The sequence below is a fragment of the Nicotiana tabacum genome, chromosome 4, assembly GCF_000715075.1.
Source record: "Nicotiana tabacum cultivar K326 chromosome 4, ASM71507v2, whole genome shotgun sequence".
NCBI classification, from domain to species: domain Eukaryota; kingdom Viridiplantae; phylum Streptophyta; class Magnoliopsida; order Solanales; family Solanaceae; genus Nicotiana; species Nicotiana tabacum.
In genome coordinates, this window is record NC_134083.1 from 65,096,452 (window position 1) to 65,116,758 (window position 20,307).

Below are 20,307 nucleotides of genomic sequence, written 5' to 3' on the forward strand. Positions count from 1 at the left end.
GCGGACATGTTTGCTTTTAGCCATGCAGATATACCAGGTATCTCAAAGGAAATTGCCATGCACAAATTAAACGTCGATCCACTCTACCCCCGGTGAGGCAGGTTAGGCGTAAATTCAACTCTGCAATTAATGATGCAGTACGCAAAGAAGTGGAAAAATTGTTGGAAAATGGCTCTGTCATGGAGTCGAAGTACCCCCAATGGGTCGCCAACGTAGTCATGGTGAAAAATAAGAACGACAAGTGGCGGGCGTGCATAGATTTCATTTACCTGAACAAAGCTTACCCCAAGGATTCATTTCTATTACCTCATATCGACCAACTCATCGACGCAACAGCCGGGCACGAGCTGATAAGTTTCTTGGATGCCTACTCGGGCTATAATCAGATCCTCATGGAGGAAGAGGACCAGGAAAAGACCACCTTCATCACCCACCAGGGGACGTACTGCTACAGGGCCATCCCCTTCGGACTGAAAACTGCAGGGGAAACTTACCAAAGGTTGGTGACGAAGATGTTCAAAGACCAACTCGGTAAAATAATGGAAGTCTACATTGACGACATGCTGGTCAAATCCAAAAGGAAAGAAGATCACATCGAACACCTGAGAGAAGCCTTCGGCATACTCAGGCAATACGACATGAAATTGAACCCCGAAAAATATGCATTTGGCATGTCCTCAAGAAAATTCTTGGGTTTCCTAGCGTCGCAGCGAGGTATCGAGGTCAATCCCGACCAAATCAAGGCTATCGAAGGGATACCAGAGCAATTGACCACCAGAAAACAGGTCCAAAGGTTGACTGGCCGTATCGCCGCCCATTCGAGGTTTATTTCATGATCCTCCGATAGGTTCCATAAGTTCTTCGGCGTACTCAAAAAGGAGAACGGACTCCAATGGACCTCTGAGTGCGTTCAAGCCCTGAAGGAGTTAAAGGTGTACTTGTCCTCGCCACCGTTGCTTTCAAAATCAGAACCGGGACAGCCCCTTCTCATCTATCTCGCTGTGTTCGAAGTAGATGTGAGCGCAGTCCTGGTCCAAGAAAATAAAGGTACGCAATCTCCCATCTATTACATTAGCAAAACACTAGTCGATGCCAAGACAAGATATCCCCATCTTGAAAAGCTGGCTCGGGCCTTAGTCGTAGCTTCACGAAAGCTTAGACTGTATTTCCAAGCTATCGGGCAGGTTGGCCAAATGGGCCATCGAACTGAGCTAGCACGATATTACATATCGGCCACGAACGGCAATAAAGTCACAGGTCCTCACAGACTTCGCCGTCGGCTTCATTGCAAAAAATAATGCCCAAAGTTGAAAAAGAATCTGTCCACGCTTCTCCCCAAACATAAGACCTCTGGATCATATACACCGATTGCGCATCTAACGCGTCAAAATATGGGCTAGGACTCGTACTCGAAGTCTCAACAGGCGAAATGATTCGCCAGTCCATAAGATTCTCGGACATGACTAACAACGTGGCTGAGTATGAGGCCGTAATTGCAGGACTGAGACTAGCACTCAAATACAGGGCGAAACGTATAGGATTGCGCTATGATTATCAACTCGTGGTCAACCAAGTCACACGGACGTTGCACATGAAGGAGAAAAGGTTACAAAAGTACTAGACCGAAATCTGCAAGCTACTACCCGAGGTTGATGAATGTCAACTCGACCTGATCCTCCGAGCACAGAACACTGAAGCGGACGACCTCGCCAAATTAGCCACAGCCACCAAAAACATTTTACAACTAGAGAAAGAAATAGGGTCCACCTCCTCAACTAGTCGATAGATCAAATCGAGGTAAGAACCATAAACCTGATTTGGGACTGGCGCAACTGTATAATTACATATTTGCAGGACAGTGTACTCCCCAACGATACAAAAGAGGCCAAGAAGCTACGAATGCAAGCATCTAGATACATCATCATTCATAATGACCTGTACAAAAGGACATATGGCGACTCTCTAGCGAAATGCTTAGGCCTAAATCAGACGCGACGCGTCCTTGTAGAAGTACACGAAGGCCACTGTGGAGCTCACTCCGGTAATCGAGCTTTAGTTAGATGCCTCATACGGGCAGGGTATTACTGCCCACCATGAAAAAGGAGTTTGCGGATTTCGTGAAAAAATACGAGCAATGCCAGAAGTACGCCCCGATGATCTACCAAGCAGGCGAATACCTACACTCAGTAACTTCCCCATGGTTGTTCATCAAATCGGGAATAGACACCGTGGGCCCCATCCCGATAGGACGAGGTAACGTACGATTTGTCTTAGTTTTAACTGACTATTTCTCTAAATGGGTGAAAACAGGAGCATTCGCCCAAATACGCGAACATGAAGTGATCACCTTCATATGGAAAAACATCATATGTCGTTTCGGTCTCCCCAAAGAAATCAGCTACGACAACGAACCCCAATTTACAAGAAAGAAGGCCGCCGACTTTTTTGAAAAATGGCACATCAAAAGAATACTCTCAATGCCTTACCACAAGCGAAATCCTCCAACAAGTCAACATTGAACATCATGAAGAAGAAACTCAAAGACACAAAGGGACTATGGTTGGAAATATTACCAGAAGTACTCTAGGCCTACCGAACAACGCCAAAGACGAGCACAGGAGAAACGCCATACTCGTTAGTCTATGGGACTGATGCACTAATACCGGTCGAGGTCGAGGAGCCCAACCTAAGATACTCCCGGGAAAGCAGACCCCAGAACGATGACAGTAGAATGTTGGAACTCGACGAAGTCGAGGAACGAAGAGATATGGCCTACGTGAGAATGGTCGCCCAAAAGCAACAAGCAGAACACTATTATAACAAAAAGGCAAAGATCAGGCCACTTAAAGTAGGGGACTACGTGCTTAAAGCTAAAACACAAACAAGCAAATACTCGCGCGAAGGCAAACTAGGAATAAACTGGGACGGCCCCTACAAAATCACGGCAACAGCAAACAAAAGGTCATTCCCACTAGAAACAATGGAAGGAAAACGACTACCAAACAACTAGAATATTACACACCTCAAGTACTTCAACTTTTAAAGAATGATATCCCCAAAGTCATACTATTTTTCCCTCACTCGAGTTTTGTCCCAATTGGGTTTTCTCGAGGAGGTTTTTAACGCTCATACATTCTTACATCATAGCTCAGTCTCTGTTATTCTATTTGTTGCATCATGTTAATGTTGTTTGGGCTGATTTCTTTGATTTATGAGAGCCCGAGAGATTGGAGAGGTTTATAACTGAGTGAGGCCTAGGGCCTGTTTGTGAGGTATTGTACCTTAGCACGTGAGTTATCCTTGCGGATTCTGAGGTGATGACGGGGATACTTCAGGATTGAAATGAACACAGACGAAGGCACTGGACGACTAGTTCATTGCCCGACCGCTCAATACTTTTCCAGTTCGACCAATGAAGGGACTAGATAGACTGGGACTGAAATTCTATCCAGCACCCGAAAAATATGTAAATCTCTCCAAGTATATGAACAAAGCACAAATATATGAAGTTTATTTTTGTTCTCCCTAAGCATAGGTTACATTTGACCTCGTTCGAATTAACGCCTATTTGGCCCTTGGCCATAACTAAATCTAGATTATATTCGACCTCGTTCGAATCAATACCTAATTGGCCCTCGGTCATAAATAAACATACGATGTGTTCGACCTCGTTCGAATCAACACCTATTTGGCCCTCGTCCATAACTAAATATAGGTTATATTCGACCTCGTTCGAATCAACACCAAATCGGCCCTCAGCCGTAAATAAACATGAGATGTGTTCGACCTCGTTCGAACCAACACCTATTGTCCCTCGGCCAAAATGAAACCTAGGTTTTGTTTCAACTTGATTCAACCTACTTGAACAAAGTTATTATGACTAAGGCAACCAAGCAACAAAATCAAAAAAACATACATACTCGAAAAGAAGAAAAAGAATCAGGTATGAGTAATAGACCTAGCAATTCATACTTAGAATATTTTTTACAAAGGCTCGAAAACACACCCACAAAAAATACACAAGTCTGTGGCTAAAATAAAGAAGGAAAGGAAAAACAACTAATTGTCGCCTGGCCCTGGCGCCATCACTTTGATCGCCTGGGCCATCTCCATCTGCCTCTTCGCCATCGCCAGCGGGATACTCATCCTCATACCATGCGTCATGTTCAATTTGATCTACGCTCGCATACTCTTCGTCATCACCGGCCTCTGGTGTAGAGGTATCATAGCCACAAGCAACCCGAGCTCTACGTGCCTTAGCACGAGCATCCTCGAAGTCGGCTTCTGAAATAGTTCCCCCCATCAGATCTCTAAATATATCTAACTGGACCTCGGCGTGAATCCATTCCTCGTACAAATCCCGCGGAACATCGAGAAAAGCAGAAGTATGGGAAGAAGACGGCTAAGCAAATAATTGTGCCTTCTCGACCTCAAGAGAAGCAACTTGATCACAAAGGCCTAAAGCCTCTTATTCCAGCTACCATATCCGTTCATCAAGCCGCTCCTATCTGAGAATGGCTGTCTCCAGAACACTCTCCCACTCAGAACAAAGAATGCGGATCATGATCTCCAAAGCCTCTACTTTCCTTGCAGCCCCCAATCGGGCTAACTCTGCCTTCTCTAAATCCGCTGCCTTTTCAGCGACCTCGCCACTTAGAGCGTCCGCTTTGAGTTGACACTCCCCGAGCTCGACGCACAATGAGACCACTTGGGCTTGAAGATCGGTACATTGGGCTTCGACCCCCTTGCTCACCTCAAGCTCTTCTTCTTTATCACTTAACGCCCTCTCAAGAATACTTCATTTTCCGATGACTCTTACCAACTCGTCATCCTTCTCTTTTAGTTCATCTCGGAGAGCCTGGAAATTGCCGCTCTCACCGAACCGTCTACAGATCTCGCAGTGCTTGTTACGGTATTCACAATATTTCTACTCCATCTTCTAAAAATAGCCTTATGCCTCTCCTCTCGTCGGGCGCTCTCAATATCCAAAATCACAATCTGAAAGAAAGAGAAACAGAAAACAAAGAGTAAGAACGAAACTTTGAACTCGACATACAAAAAAGAAAAGGGATCGAAAAATTTGCCCTATGAGCGAGGCCGTCTATGCTCCTAGATAGAGTGGCATCCTTCAGCTTTTCAAGGGTTTTACCTTCCACATCAAAACAGAGGGGACCAAGAGAAGGGACCACGTCCTCTGTGCCAACCAGCAAATCCCGATCCATGGGGATCGCAATAGTCCTCGTGGTTCCCTCCAACCTCACCTCGAGTCGGGTAAATCCCTCCCTCATCATCCTCACCTCTTCGTCATCCACATTAGAGCCTATCTCGTAACCTTCCTCGGCTATGCATTTTCCTTTAATGTCAGCCCTTGAAGAAGGATCCTCGGCCGGTCGGGAGGCCAATGACTCATCCTGCCGCAAGTCGTGAGGGACTCTCGTCGATGGCCCTTGAAATTCCATCATGGTCTTAGGGAGAGACGTACCCCCTTCGGCTTCAGACAATGGCGGAATCACGGGCGGTAATTATGTGTCATCTTCAAGTTCTATGGTCATCATTTCTCAGACGACGAAATCCCCTATTATCGAATTCACCGCCCGGATAGATTCTTCGTCGACGTCCACTGATCTCCTCTTACGAGGAAGCAAATTACCACCACTTGATGACGATTCCTCTTCATTGTCTTTGTCTACTAGATAATGCAAAGGGGAAGTCATGAGTTCTGCTACAGATGTAGTCGACGACTGAGCATACCTAGCCGCGACAGAAGAAGGAATACAAGCAGACAATCGGGCAGGCCTAGTCACGGTCAAAACGGGAACAGACTCCGAAGAAGAAGCAGCCTTCCTCTTACGAAATGCAAAAGGAGGAGCCCCCGATCTCCTCGAAGATCCTCAGGCTGAAAAAGAAAGATTAAAAAATTGTCACTTCCTATACAAAACTATAACGAGCAAGCGACCATGAGGTCAAAACAGTATAGATATATATATATATATATATATATATATATATATATATATATATATAGAACTCACTGGTCGCGGAAGATGCAGGCCCGAACTTCTTGAGAAAGGCCGGCCATTCATGAATCCCCATTGTGTGAGGCAGCATCTGGCTGACCCAGTCATGAATGTCCCCGACCAAAGGAGGGGGCGTAGTCTCGGATGCATGAAGAAAGGACGGAATGTTAGACTACAAATAAAACAAGCAAAACAAATGCTTGACAAAAAAAAGGTACTTACGGGCGTAATTCCAAGGCTCAGGGAATCCGCTCGCGTAGGCCACCACGTCCTCGGTTTTGACAAAAAAGTAGTTGAGTCAGAACTGTCGATTTGCCTTGTCGTCCATCTTCACCACCAGACATTTACTTCCTCGGTGGCGAAGGTGCAACATCGTCCCCTATAGAAACTAGGGGCGAAGATATGCATCAGGTGGCGGAGTGTGACCCCAACCCCGGCCAACTCCGCATATTTCGTAAGCTTGCGGATAAGCTTGTAGATGTATGGAGAGAGTTGGGCCGAGCAGATGCCGTAATAGCGGCAAAATTCATCCGCCAATGGGAGAAGAGGAAAGGAATAGCCAACGTAAAAAGGATACGCATAGAACGCGCAATACCCGGGGTAGTGTATTTGTACCACATCGCACTCCGCTGGGATCAGATCGATATAGGCAGGAATTTTCAACTTTTCCCTAAGCTCAGCGAGATCGACCTCTTTTACCGCTGATTCCGAGACCTCAGGGTCGTCCTCAGGCGTCTTCGAAAAGTCGGACCTAACTTTTTCACTACGAGGGATTATTTCCTCCATCTTAGAAAATTTCTCGTCTTCAATGGCAACAAAAACACTATCGTCATGAAGAGGCATACGCATCGCCAAAGGGAGAGGGTCAATTGCCATGCCAGAACTAGAGGGTACGTTAACCATAATTTTGAAAGAAGATGTTTTAAGTACAGAAGGGTTGGAAGCAACTGGAATCATCAGAATCAAGGGAGTGGATATAAAGAAGACAGGGATTCAATACGAAGAATAGAGAAGAAGACACAAGGATTCGATATTAAGAATATGCAAAACACAAACGAATGGTCTCATGTCCTTATTTATAACAGTTCAAGCGTCAGGACCAAGAAATTGGGCCATCATTACCCAATGCAGGTATCTAAATGGTAGAGGCACGGGAAACGATGCAAAGCATCGGGAAAATATGCCATAATGACGTATGATGTCATGACATCATTCTAAAACGATACAACCCCAAAGGTTGCGGTTCACGAAAGGTCATGTTGTCACCTTGTCTGAAATGCCACAGCTCGACTTGTTCTCCCAATTTTGCCAACCACGATAAATAGAGTCCGCTCATCAAGGCCGTCTGGGATTGGCCTTAATAAGCGGATGGACTAACTGTATAAGCCAAAATCTGCCCTAAGAATACTTAGTGTAATACAACATTAAGGAAATAGTTGGTCGAGGTCGACCAGGAATAGCAAGATTCATGACCGAGATGTCAACAATGACCGAGGTCGAGCATTGTGTAAAGAACAGTAACGGCTAGTTTTTGAAATAGGATATTAGAGAGAATATTCTAGTGAATATTCTCTGCATTTGTACTATTAGAGTTTGCTAGGGATATGTGTCAAATATATAAGGGAAAAAGAAAAGGAAGATGGGCAGGTAATATTCATTTGAGAAGAACACTTTTCAGAAGAAGATTCTCTCTCTCTTGTAAAAATACAAAGATTACCTTTTTATCAAGACTCTTGCTCATATTATTTCACACCTTTCCATCATATCCGAGGATTGTTCAAGCAAATCTCGGATCTATCTGCCATTCATTATTGTCAGGAGAAACATTCGTCCAATCCATCCATTATTGGGTGAATCATTCCTCCTATTTACTTAAATGCCATTTACTGTTATTTATTGCTAGTTACACCTCCATTATTACTGACACTTTAAGAATATTTTGTACTGATTGTTATCAACCTTTATGGGATCTGTCCCCATCTCCCACATGTTTTCAATATTTGCATATAGAATTATAATCTTCAACTAGATTTAACCCATTATTACTTAAATTTAATAAGTTTAGCCGAAAGTTACACTTTTTGGTCAAACAATGTCTCCTCCTCCTCCTCCTCCTCTTCCTTCTTCTTTTTCTTTTCTTCTTCTCATTCTTCTTCTTCTCCTCCTCCTCCTCCTCCTTCTTCTTCTTCTTCTTCTTCTTCTTCTTCTTCTTCTTCTTCTTCTTCTTCTTCTTCTTCTTCTTCTTCTTCGAGTTTCAATCTGAAATCCAGCCAAAATCAACTCTAATATTTACTGAACAACCTCAAAATTGAGATATAAACTCAAATGAATATTCTCAATCGTTTGCAACAACATCCAATCGAAACAAATAATATTTTTTGAAAACTTGAATTCGAATTCAAAGCTTCAAAGCTTTTTAAGGGTTGTCAATGGTGGAGAGTCAAATACCTTCAAAATTTATTGATTGATAATTTCAAGTCGAACACCAAATGTGCAATATGAAAGGAAGTTGCTAAGTTAAAACTCTATAGTAAAACAATTGAAATTGATTGATGAATTAAAAAATGAGAGGATAAAGTAGATGAGCAGAGAAAATCGAAAGAAGAAAAATAGGGTTGGGGAAAGAACACACAAAGAGCGAGAGAGAGAGAAAGAGAGAGAGAGAGAGAGAGAGAGAGAGAGAGAGAGAGAGAGAGAGAGAGAGAGAGAGAGAGAGACGAAGGGAGAGAGAGGAATTCTTTGATCAATTCCTAATATAAAGGGATAATCATTTCATACAAATTTATATATACGTGGTAAATTGTATATCAACTTGTAATTAAGTTAAAACTTCAATAGTGAGGGTAAATATGTAATACAAAACTTTCGTAGGAAGTCGCTACAAAAATTCTCTGGTGTACATATAGACTTTGTTTTATTGTGAAGGAACTTATTTGTATTTCTCAATCAGTATATGAGAAATATCCCTTTGAAGAAATTTAATTTCATGCCTAAAAGTCTTTCCTTATTTCTCTTCAATACTATTATTATTTTCTAAAATAGTTACTTGAATTTTAATGGTAGAATAGTTCAGGACTCCCCTAAACTTGGCGACTTTTGTTTAGTTCCCCCTTAATCGTCATGTGATCTTTAATGAGAAAACTACCTTGTATGGCCGGCGAAAAACATTATTAGCCCAAAGTTTTGCACGTAACCCAAAATGTCCATTCGGATAAAATTAATATCAAATTGTAGCCCCATCAAATAAAACCAACGGATAAAAGTAAATTTTGGTACAACTTTTTTTTATCTTCCCTATATATTTTTTCTTCTTAATACCAAATTGTTTTCTCTTTCTCACGTATTCCACTTGACTTTTGTCACGACCCAAAATCTCACATGTCGTGATGGTGCCTAACTCAATACTAGGCAAGCCAACAATCCCAATGAACCACCATATCTTTTAAATTTGAAAATATAATAATTAAATTCAGCAGACGAAATCTCACAAATACAAATATAAACACTCCCAAAACCCGGTGTCACTGAGTACATGAGCATCTAAATGAATACAAAGTTTGACTGATAAAAATCACTGTCTGAAATATAGAACAGTACAATAACTAAACAGGAAGGGAATCAAGTCTGCGGACGTCAAGCAGCTACCTTGATAGTCTCCAACAGAAATAACTCCGAAATCTAGCAGTCGTCGTATCCGGGAGCACTTGGATCTGCACACGAGGTGCAGAGTGTAGTATGAGTACAACCAACTCAATAAGTAACAAGAATAACCTCTGGGATGAAAGTAGTGATGAGCTCCGCAGGTACAGTCCAGTATAAATAATGGTACAAAAATATAGGCATGCTTTCAAGTTCAACAGTTAAACTCAGTACAAGTGAAATGGATCAATATTGCATGATATGAGGAATATGAGATCTCAGTAGAAAGGCCTCATGTAAATACTGGTCACAAATTATTCGATCACTCAGTACTGTTTATGGCCAATCCAACCTAGGGATATTCTGTCCCGTATATATATACACATCGACTGACAATCAGTCATTCAGTACCGTATAAGGCCAATCCAGCCCTGGGGTAATTTATCTCCAATATAAATGATACGGACAAGATCCATATCCAGGAAAAATTCATCACAACATATAAATAAGTAAGGCAAGTCCATGCCCTGGGAAGTTCATCCCGAATATATATAATCATTTACGCTCACTGGGGGTGTGTACAAACTCCGGAGGGGCTCCTTCATCCCAAGCTTGATATAAAGCCGATATGGCCTACTGCAGGCGGGCAGTCCCGATCCGTATAATAATAAAGCCTATAAGGCCTGCTGCAGGCGGGCGGCCCCGATCCATAAAATAGTAAAGCCTATAAGGCCTGCTGCAGGAGGCAGCCCCGATCCACATAATAATAAAGCTAATAAGGTCTGCTGCAGGCGGGCAGCCCCGATCCATATAATAATAAAGCCAATAAGGTCTGCTGCAGGCGGGCAGCCCCGATCCATATAATAATAAAGCCTAAAAGGCATGTTTTGGTATGCAGCCCGATCCCATAAATATCCTCACAATGGATGAGCATGACTGAGTATGAAATGTATATTTTAAAACAATTAATTTAACAGCAACATGATCCCATGGGTCCCAAAATATCGGCACGTAGCCTAAACATGATCTTTAATAAGAGCCTCAGCTCAATTTCTCTAACACGTGAGAAATGTTCATATAATAACATGCTTCTTTAATTTTTATAACTTCATAGAATTTATTCAAGTCACAGTTTCAATGGTGCACGTCCACACGCTCGTCAACTATCGTGTGCGTCACCTCCTAACAATTTATATAACACCAATTTGGGGATTCATACCCTTAGAGCCAAGTTTAGAAGTGCTACTTACCTCAAACCGTGTAATTCTTTATTCCGTTATGCCTTTGCCTCGCAAATTTGCCTCCGGAAGCCTCGTATCTAGTCACAATTAATTCAATTCAATCAATATAAATCATAGGAATTTATTCCGTATGAAAATACTAATTTTCCAATAAAATTCGAAATTTAACTCAAAAATCGCCCGTGGAGCCCACGTCTCGGAATCCGACGAAACTCACAAAATCCGACAACCCATTCAATTACGAGTTCAACCATACTAATTTCACTCAAATCCGACTCCGAATCGGTATTCAAATCCCAAAAATTCATTTTATGAAATTTCTACAATTTTTTCCAAATTTTCATCTCAAAATACTTATTAAATGATGAAAACAATGATATATTCATGTATGTTAACCAAATCTGAGTTAGAATCACTTACCCCGATGAATTTCTTGAAAATTTCACGAATAATCGCCACAAACCTAGCTCTCTAGGTCCCAAAAACAAAATAATACCCTAGGCCTCGGTTATATAGTACACCCTCTGACCTCCCAATGTGCAGTCCGCACATTTTCAAGTGCGGTCGCACATTTTCAAGTTCTGCGGTCACACTAAAATTGTGCGGCCGCACTTCACCGCCTCTCCACTACTAGGTTTCAGTAAATTGGCCATAACTTTCTCTACAGATGTCCAAATGATGGTTTCTTTATCTTTCTAGAAACTAGACACGAAGAGCTACAACTTTAGATTTTAATCATCTCCAAATTCCTTGTGGATCAAATGATATAATTCCGAAGTCGTACCAGCGAACCTGCAGAACACCCTGAAGTGCGGCCGTAGACAAAATTGTGCGGTCCGCAGTTTTCTGATGCGGTCCGCATATTTTCATCTGCTGCAACACTTTTTAATCTGCTACAGCACTCAAAAATGTGGTTCAACACATGAAATTGTGTGGTCCGTACTTCTAACGTTCCAGAACAATATCAGAGTGCTGAAATATCCGGACTCGCTTAAAACTCACCCGAGGCCCCCGGGATCTCAACCAAAGATACCATCAAGTCCTAAAACACCATACGAACTTGGGAGAACCCTCAAATCACCTCAGACAACATCAAAAACACGAATTCCCCAAGGATTCAAGTCTAATGAACTTTGAAATTTCTAATTTCAACAAACGACGCCGGAACCTATCAAATCACGTCTGATTGACCTCAAATTTTGTACACAAGTCATAAATGACATATCGGAGCTATAAAAATTTTCAGAATTGGGTTTTGACTCCGATATCAAAAAGTCAACCCCCAGTCAAACTTCCCAAAAATTTGACTTTCATCATTTCAAGTCTAATTCCTCTACGGACCTCCAAATAATTTTCCGGACGCGCTCCTAAGTCCAAAATTACCATACGGAGCTATTGAAATCATCAGAATTCAAATCCAATGTCGTTTACACATAAGTCAACATCCGATTAACTTTTTCAACTTAAGTTTTCAATTATGAAACTAAGTGTCTCATTTCACCCCGAAATCCTGCCGGACCCGAACCAACTAACCCGGTAAGTCATAAAACAACTGTAAAGCATAAATTGAGCAGTAAATAGAGGAACGTGGTTATAATACTCAAAACGACCGGTTGGGTCGTTACAACTTTTTACTTTTTCTACATGTTTTTACTTTTTTTCTTCAATTCTTTTAATTCTAACACCTTTTCTCTCTCTTGTTACTTTTACTTTTTTAGTACTATTTAAATTTATTTCTTACCTTTTCCTAAAATAGTATGTGATTTTACATAGCCACTTATTAGACTTAAACAATATTTATCTATCATCTATTTTTATTTCATTATTTTTCCTCTTTGTTTGTTGGTTATATTTGTCTGTTTAGCTATTTTTGTTTGATCTCTTTCTCTCTTTGTATGAGTATTTTTGGGGAGTTTGTCTAAGTACCTAAAAAGAGTTATCAATTACAATAACAACAATAACACACTCAGTGTAATCTCATATTATGGGGGTCTAGGGAGGGTAAAGTATACGCAGACATAAAAAAGTTGTCGAGATTTCAATTAAGTCTTAAGAAAAATCTCTGATTTATCCTACGATAATTGATGCTAGGGGTGATAGTAGAAGAGCTGAGATTCTTCTTCTTCTTCTTCTTCTTCTTAATGACATTTTAGAGTGAAGATCTTTTGAAATGGGTATTGATGGTGGGTTTGGATTGTGTAGCGTGATTATTTTATTATAGTTTGTAGAAAAATTGTATATATATTATTTTGTAATGTAGAAATATTGTATATATATTGTATCCTAAGTTCGACGGTGTATCCTTAGTGTATATTAAGTGCAACATATGTTTGTGTCTCTGTGTGTGTGTGTATATGTATATGTATAAAGTCGTACATACATGATGATTAGAGGTTGCTCAATAGGGGCCTGCCAATCGATTATAGCTCGATGTAGTGAAAATATTGTAATATTGTGTGTGTGTGTGTATATATATATATATATATATAGAGAGAGAGAGAGAGAGAGAGAGAGAGATATATATATATTGTATCTTAAGTTTGACAGTGTATCATTAGTGTATATTGAGCCTATCTCGAGTGTGCTTGTGTATCTAAAGTATATATTGAGTGTATCCCGAGTGTATTTTGTATCATGAATGTATAATATGTGTGTACAATGTATCAAAACTGTATACATATGTGTATTGTCTAATAAGTAAACATAGTGTATATAAATTATATACATATTCTGTATGTGTATTATGTACACACCGTGTATTTAGAGTGTATCGTGTATTTTGAAATGTATTTCCAATATATATATATATGTGTGTGTGTGTGTGTGTGTGTGTGTGTGTGTGTGTGTGTGTGTGTGTGTGTGTGTGTATATATATATATATATATATATATATATATATATATATATATATATTCTACAAACAATATAAAATGTATATATATTTTATACTAGCGTGCACACGAACTGCAATATAGGGAAACACTTGAAAGATTTTTTATTTGTTATATAAACTTGTATATTTTTTGTAGAAGTAATATTATATGATGTATATAATGTTTCTATAGTAAGATTGTAGTTATATAAATATATATTTTTATATATAGTGATCGCGTATAATTTAGATGTAATTTAATCGTTTTAATTTCGGTAATTAGAGAATGAGTAATTATACAAATGCTCTCAATTATAGTGTTTTTGTGAAGTTTTAATTATCCATCGACCAGTTATAACGTGGTTACACCTTGGACTCATATAGGAAAAGGAATAAATCAATTTCTTGGCACTAGCTTTTTCATACTATGAATTTAAATGATATACTAATGTGTATAAAAAGAATGTAATGACCCAAACAGGTGTGATTATTGTGTACACGACACCTGTCCTTTTTGCCCCTTCCATCAGCTGATAAAAATCAACATTTATGACAAAAGTTTTATTTTTATATTCCTCACAAATATGTATAAAATATCAATATCTAAATAAGCATAAAAGCCAAAAAGAATCAAATGATGAATGTTTTCCTATGAACAAATGAAGAGCCATCTCAATATTTTACCTTTCAATTCCCGTTCCCTCATTTCCCCTTGTGTACCATGTCAGTTTGATTTGTTAATTTCAGCGGCTAGCCACTAGAATAAGTTTTGGGCTATAAAAATATATATTATAATTTATGGCTAGTGGCTGATATAAGTTTCCAGCAGACGGCTAGTAATGATTTTTCCTCAGCTTTAATACTCTCATGAACTTGTCATTTTGATAGACTCAACCCCCTGGATGCTGACAATCCATAGGAGTGTGACACATGCGCTGCCACATGGATTTTTTTTTGTCTATGTGATATTTTTTATAATAAAAATATATTTTTTTTAAGTCCACCAGTTATTTGAATTATTTTTTTCATACCAAATCTGTAAAAAAAAAAAAAACTTGGAACAACATTATTTTGATTTTAGTTTTTATTTGGATAAAGATAATGATATTTTAATCAAGTTATTTTTATATATTTGGTCAGGAAAAGAAGGAATTAGAACATATACTCATTGCATCTATAGAAAAAATAAAATAAAACACGTTGTTGGAACTCCATATTTTGGCTAAAAAATAAAATTGCAACCAAATATTTTACGAATTTGACTCGAAAAAATAATACATAGTTTAAGTAAATAGTCATTGCAGGAAAAGAAAAATATACAATATTTTTTTCTTTTTATAGAACCATTCGAACTTCATTACTTTGGTTCAGAAACCTCCCCCCCCTCCGAATGGCAACTTTTGTATAGTTCCTCCTTAAATTTCATGTGGTCTTTAATGCCCCCCCTGAACTTGGTAATTTCATAGCCTCGAGACAATTCATGGGAGTGTGACACGCACGATGCCACATGAATTTTTTGTCCATGTGGCATTTTTTACAAGAAAATATATATTTTTATGTTTCAAAGTTTCAGACCCAAAGGAAAAATGAAAATGCATGTTTATATATTCATGAGTCATGACAATCTGGACGATGAGCATTACTTCTTCTGTTAGCCATGAAGAAGACTTCCTATCTGTATTTCTGAACAACTAAAATAAGAAAAACCTGAACAGAACATATCCATCAATGTCAAAAATTTCTTAAACAAATAGCCCCGCCTCACAATGATTCAAAGCTTCCATAAAACATGAAAAAGTGACCACTCAACCAACTCAACAAATCAATTGAAGATGAAAAATGGTCTTAGTCCAACCAGAAGATATTTTATACAGTCAAACAAAATTTAAGTATACCACTTTGTTAAACTCTGAACCATTTGAACTCTGATAGAATGTCTCGTAATAACTGTCGTGGGATTTCAAGTACCATTTTAGGTTTTCATCTTTTGGTGAACTACAAAAGCAACCAACTTCTAAAAGGTTGAAACTTGGAACTTTCCCATGTTTCATCATCTGCAACCCCCTGCGCAGCTGTTTCTTTGCCCAGTCTCCTATACAACCGTATAAAACATGAACTGTATACAACAAATGCAAAAAAAAAAAACATCTAACTTGAGAAGCTGTAGATCATCTGAAAGGCATCTGAAATAGAAAATTTAAGTTTTACAAATAGGGAGGGATTGAATCCAAAATACATCAGTAGTTAATATGACGAAAATGTAAATCATGTGAGACGAAGGAGCTAGTCTGCCTTCTTGCCACAAAACCAGAAAGAACTAAACAAGTTCAACAGTCATTTAGCCAACTGACTGATGCCTATGAAGTAATAGAGTGTCCGTGATCATAAAGAAGACAGACATCAATGCTTTGGTAGGTTGGGCGAGTCAATCAGTGTGAAACATGGAGTGCTTCCATCTTTCCACCAGCTCATAGATGATAGCTTTGGTGATGTAGGAGATCTAATAGAAGGCGAAGCGTCTCCACGAGTTCCCATTTTTCCGAATCGAGGAACCTGATCATACATCAGTAGTTCTGGCAGTTCTTCCACTTGGAAGTACTTCATAGGGCTCTCTAGCTGGTATATCAAAGTCATCAGGTGTTGGAAACAACTTTTATTTTACAGAATCACAAGACTAAACGAGTTATAGATAAATAAAGAGGAACAAAATGCTACTGACCATTGACTTCATTGAGAGTTTAGATGCACGTGGAGATGCTGCTAGCTGCACAGGGACATCTGTCATAGGAAAATCAGATTATCAACTGCTTCATTAAACAACAAAACACGATTGCTCAGGTTTATTTATTTATTTATTACCATTGTCTAGTCCAACTTCCTTTAGAAAATAATCCATGTCCATCGCCTTTCTCTGTGATTTGATGCACTTGTGATGATCATGCAGAAATTGTTCTTCCGCTATACAAGTCGGAACATTTGCTGCTGCAGCAGTAGTCAGTTTCTGATTCTTAGAGGCCTGCTTTGCTGATGGCTTGGTTGAGTTTGTAAGATCAGTGAGTGCCTTCCGGCCACCCTTATCAGGTACTTTAGCAGAATTATCTTTTATCCCAGCAGTGAATTTGTTTCGAGTGGCATCAAGATCTTTCCCGATGGAAATTACATTAGAGGAGTAATTTTTCTTTGCCTGCAGAGCAGAAGGCTTTGCTGAGTTTGAGATGTCGTTAAGTGCTTTTCTTGCACCAAGACCTCCTCCTTTCTTCGATGCTTTGGAAGTATCATTCTTTCCCAACAAAGAAGCCCCTGCGAAAGATAAAAATTAGTGAACCGACAGTTGTAAATCAAAGCATTATACTCCGTGCTTATCTAATGAGGTTTCTACCATCAAAACGTATATTGATATTCTGATCCTGAATCAGGTGTGCAGCTGATGTAGCCATGTATTCGTGTCCCAGCAGAAATAGAAGAAAATCCTGCACCATATAATTGACGTTATAACATGAAATCAAAGCGAAAAAAAATGAACTGATTACATACAGAAAGTACAAGCAAAACAACAAAGAAATGAGTGTTATAAACAACATAGAAGTTTCATTAAAGTTACTCCGGGAGTTTTCTCAGTGTATTGTGATGTTACATTTTTTGCTCAGTGAGTATAGCTTTATATTCTCTTCAACCATTCAGTTAGACATATATAATAGTAGCAAGAATCAGAATGGCAAAGATCAAGTACATTAGTCATGACTTCTCAAAATAAAGCAGTTCAAATTCGGGGCAAATGGGGAAGAAAAGATTTTTTTAATCTACATCTGAAATGCATCTTCAAGAGGGCATCTAAACATAGATACTTAGTTAATACACCATAACAAGTTTGGCAACAAAAAATGAGTGCTATATACAAGAATCAAGCTTAATAATGTGGAACTCCAGCGATTTTGTCAGTGTACTATGATAATACTGAAACTATTTGGTAAAGTGACTTGTGTATAGCTTTATGTTCACTGCAGTTTGCAGATGACCATTTGTAGCAGAAGCAAGATTGCAAGAATCAGAATTACCGAATACGAATCAGGGGCACACAGGTATGAAAAAGATGCGCCAAAATTAACGCCTAGGTTAAACAGACTGATTACTAGATTTCATTTATCATCCTATTTTTTGCTAACATTGTCGTAACATGTCTCTTTATTGACATGTATGTAAAGGATTTTAATCACTGCTAACAGTTGCTAGAGTATGCTTATTATCTTACCATATGTACCTAGAATTTCTATCAAGATCAGATCGCTGATATCCTTTAAACAAAAGGCAGAAGAACAAAGTGAAACTCTTTTCACCTTTAAAAAGGAAAAAAATTACGGATACTTTAACCATCTACAAACTTGAAATTCTGGGCTGAGGAGAGCCCTTTTCGTTTTTCAAGGATTATTATTTAATCTAACAACGGAACCCTAGAATCATACATCTTTAATTTCAGTATGAAGAACCGGAAAACCCTAGGGGTTTAATCAAACGTAAAAGTGCGTCAACAAATCTAGAACTTTAGTAGACGGAAAAGATTGAGTTCATAATCTGTCTTCAACTTGAATCCAGTATAATAATAAAATAAAAAATTAGAAAAGAACAAAAAGCCAAAGTTGAAAACAACCACAATTAGGATATGTATAAAAGCGATGAGATTTTAACATAGAATCATAGCAGTTAGAAGAAAGAAATTAGAATTGTCATTCTTGAAGTAAACATGTAATTTTCTCAGCGATCAAAATCAAGATGGTAGATTAAAGAACACAGAAAACTCACAGAAGAGAGAAATGTTCAGAGAATTTATCCACAAGATTATCAAGTTTTCTTCTTCGTAACTGCGTAAACTATCTGTTGATGATTTCTCAAATTTTCTTTTGCGTTTTTTTGGGCAGAGTTTTGAAGTTGCAGAACAGGAAAAACGTACATATAGAGAGACGTTGGAGGGCCCCCCCCCCACCCCCACCCCACACCCCAAAGGCCCAACGGTCATATTTCTCCCTTTATTTCTAAAGTGCCCCGGTTTTAGATGCTAATTACAGGAATGGTAATTAGGGGATATTCCTATCACTCTTTTAAACTTTGTCTACGTACCTAGACAAAGAATCATTACGGGTCATTTAGCTAGGGAACAAGTTATTCCCGAGTTATAATGACAGAATTATACTAACGGATATTAAATAGTAACGGATTATTTAGTGCTATATTTAGTTCATTGGATTAAAAATGAGATATAACATAAAACATGTATTTGATGAATACTAGATAAATTAGGATAATTTTTTATTTTTTATTTTATCCTTGAATGTTTTAAGGACTTTGGAGGAATAGCTTTAGAGACTAATCCCCAAATTTTTATTCCAGCCTCAAAGTGGGATAGAATAATATCTCAATTGTGATTTTCTTTCTTCTTTCTACCTCTTCCCTTCTTAAGAAAAGTAATTAAGAAAACTTCCAGGGATATTTGGTTTCAATATTTTGCTAGACTAGAATAAGATGCAAGAGTGACACTGTTTACCCTAAAACCAAAGCAGATAACAATTGAATTTATATGTGATTTTAAGGACACGTGATTTTACTTGGCATAAACTGAGAAAGTATGCAAACTGATATTGAAATTGACTATAAAGAAAAATAAAAGCAAACCAAATAAGATATGTAACTTGGGCCCTCGAACCAAATGAAACAACAAAGGAAATATAAGCGAAGTAACAGAGTATTGAGAACCTTGGGAAAAGAATATTATATTGCTTTTATATTGTCTCAGCCGTGCTTTACAAATGATCAGACCCCCTTTATATAGTAGGGGAGTCCTACTCTTGATACAATTCTAAATATAGTAAGGACTCTCATGATGGGCTAATTAATCGGCATCTTCTTGATATGTGCCGTGATTTCCGCCGAGATTCTCCCCCTAATTGCGGCTGTAACGGCTTTTTGTTTCTTGGCTCGATCTTGATCCTGGCTGATCTTGATTTTGGCTGATCTTGATCGGTCTCTGGGTCTTTGATCTCTCGATCTTGATAGGTCTCTAGGTCTCTAGCTCGGCAGCATATTCTTCGTACCATGGCTCGATATTACAATGATAGACCTTGAATCATTATGTTCCAGTTTCGATTAATCATACGAAGGGCAAAACTCGATTTCGAACGTATACACACACATTATTTAGATTAAATTTTTTTTTTTTTGAGATTCACATTATATTCTAAATGCACACAGATAGTAAATGACAAAAAAAAAAAAAAAAAAAAAGAAGAAGAAGAAGAAGAAGATGATAAGTGACAACTACTTGGATGATTTCAATTTGATCTCTTCCTCGCCCTTTTCAATGGTAATTGAGACGATTTCCTCTTTCAAGGCTCGTTATCCTCAAAGACTTAGAGATCTTGTTAATGCATGGTAACATTATATATTCCACGTTCCTCTTTACTTTCTTTGTTTATTGATTCTTCTCCGCTATAATATAATTTTTGAAATGGAGAAAAATATCGACAACCAATACAAATGCACAACATAT

At 38.6% G+C, this 20,307-nt stretch overlaps 1 protein-coding gene across 2 annotated transcripts; it reads right to left on the minus strand.

The window, feature by feature from the left end:
- Positions 1-15,703: 15,703 nt before the first annotated feature.
- LOC107791530 (uncharacterized) lies at positions 15,704-18,700 on the minus strand. 2 transcript variants are annotated; one of them, XM_016613616.2, is made up of 5 exons: positions 18,567-18,700; positions 17,149-17,239; positions 16,629-17,069; positions 16,489-16,547; positions 15,704-15,885 (listed from the first exon to the last, which is right to left on the minus strand). In XM_016613616.2, the coding sequence occupies exons 2-5, from the start codon at positions 17,204-17,206 to the stop codon at positions 15,862-15,864; spliced, it is 582 nt and encodes a 193-aa protein (XP_016469102.1). In that variant the 5' UTR covers positions 17,207-17,239; positions 18,567-18,700; the 3' UTR covers positions 15,704-15,861. The 2 variants fall into 2 exon arrangements, with proteins under 2 accessions (XP_016469102.1, XP_016469101.1); XM_016613615.2 differs by lacking the exon at positions 15,704-15,885 and adding an exon at positions 15,938-16,385.
- Between the last annotated feature and the right edge of the window lie 1,607 nt (positions 18,701-20,307).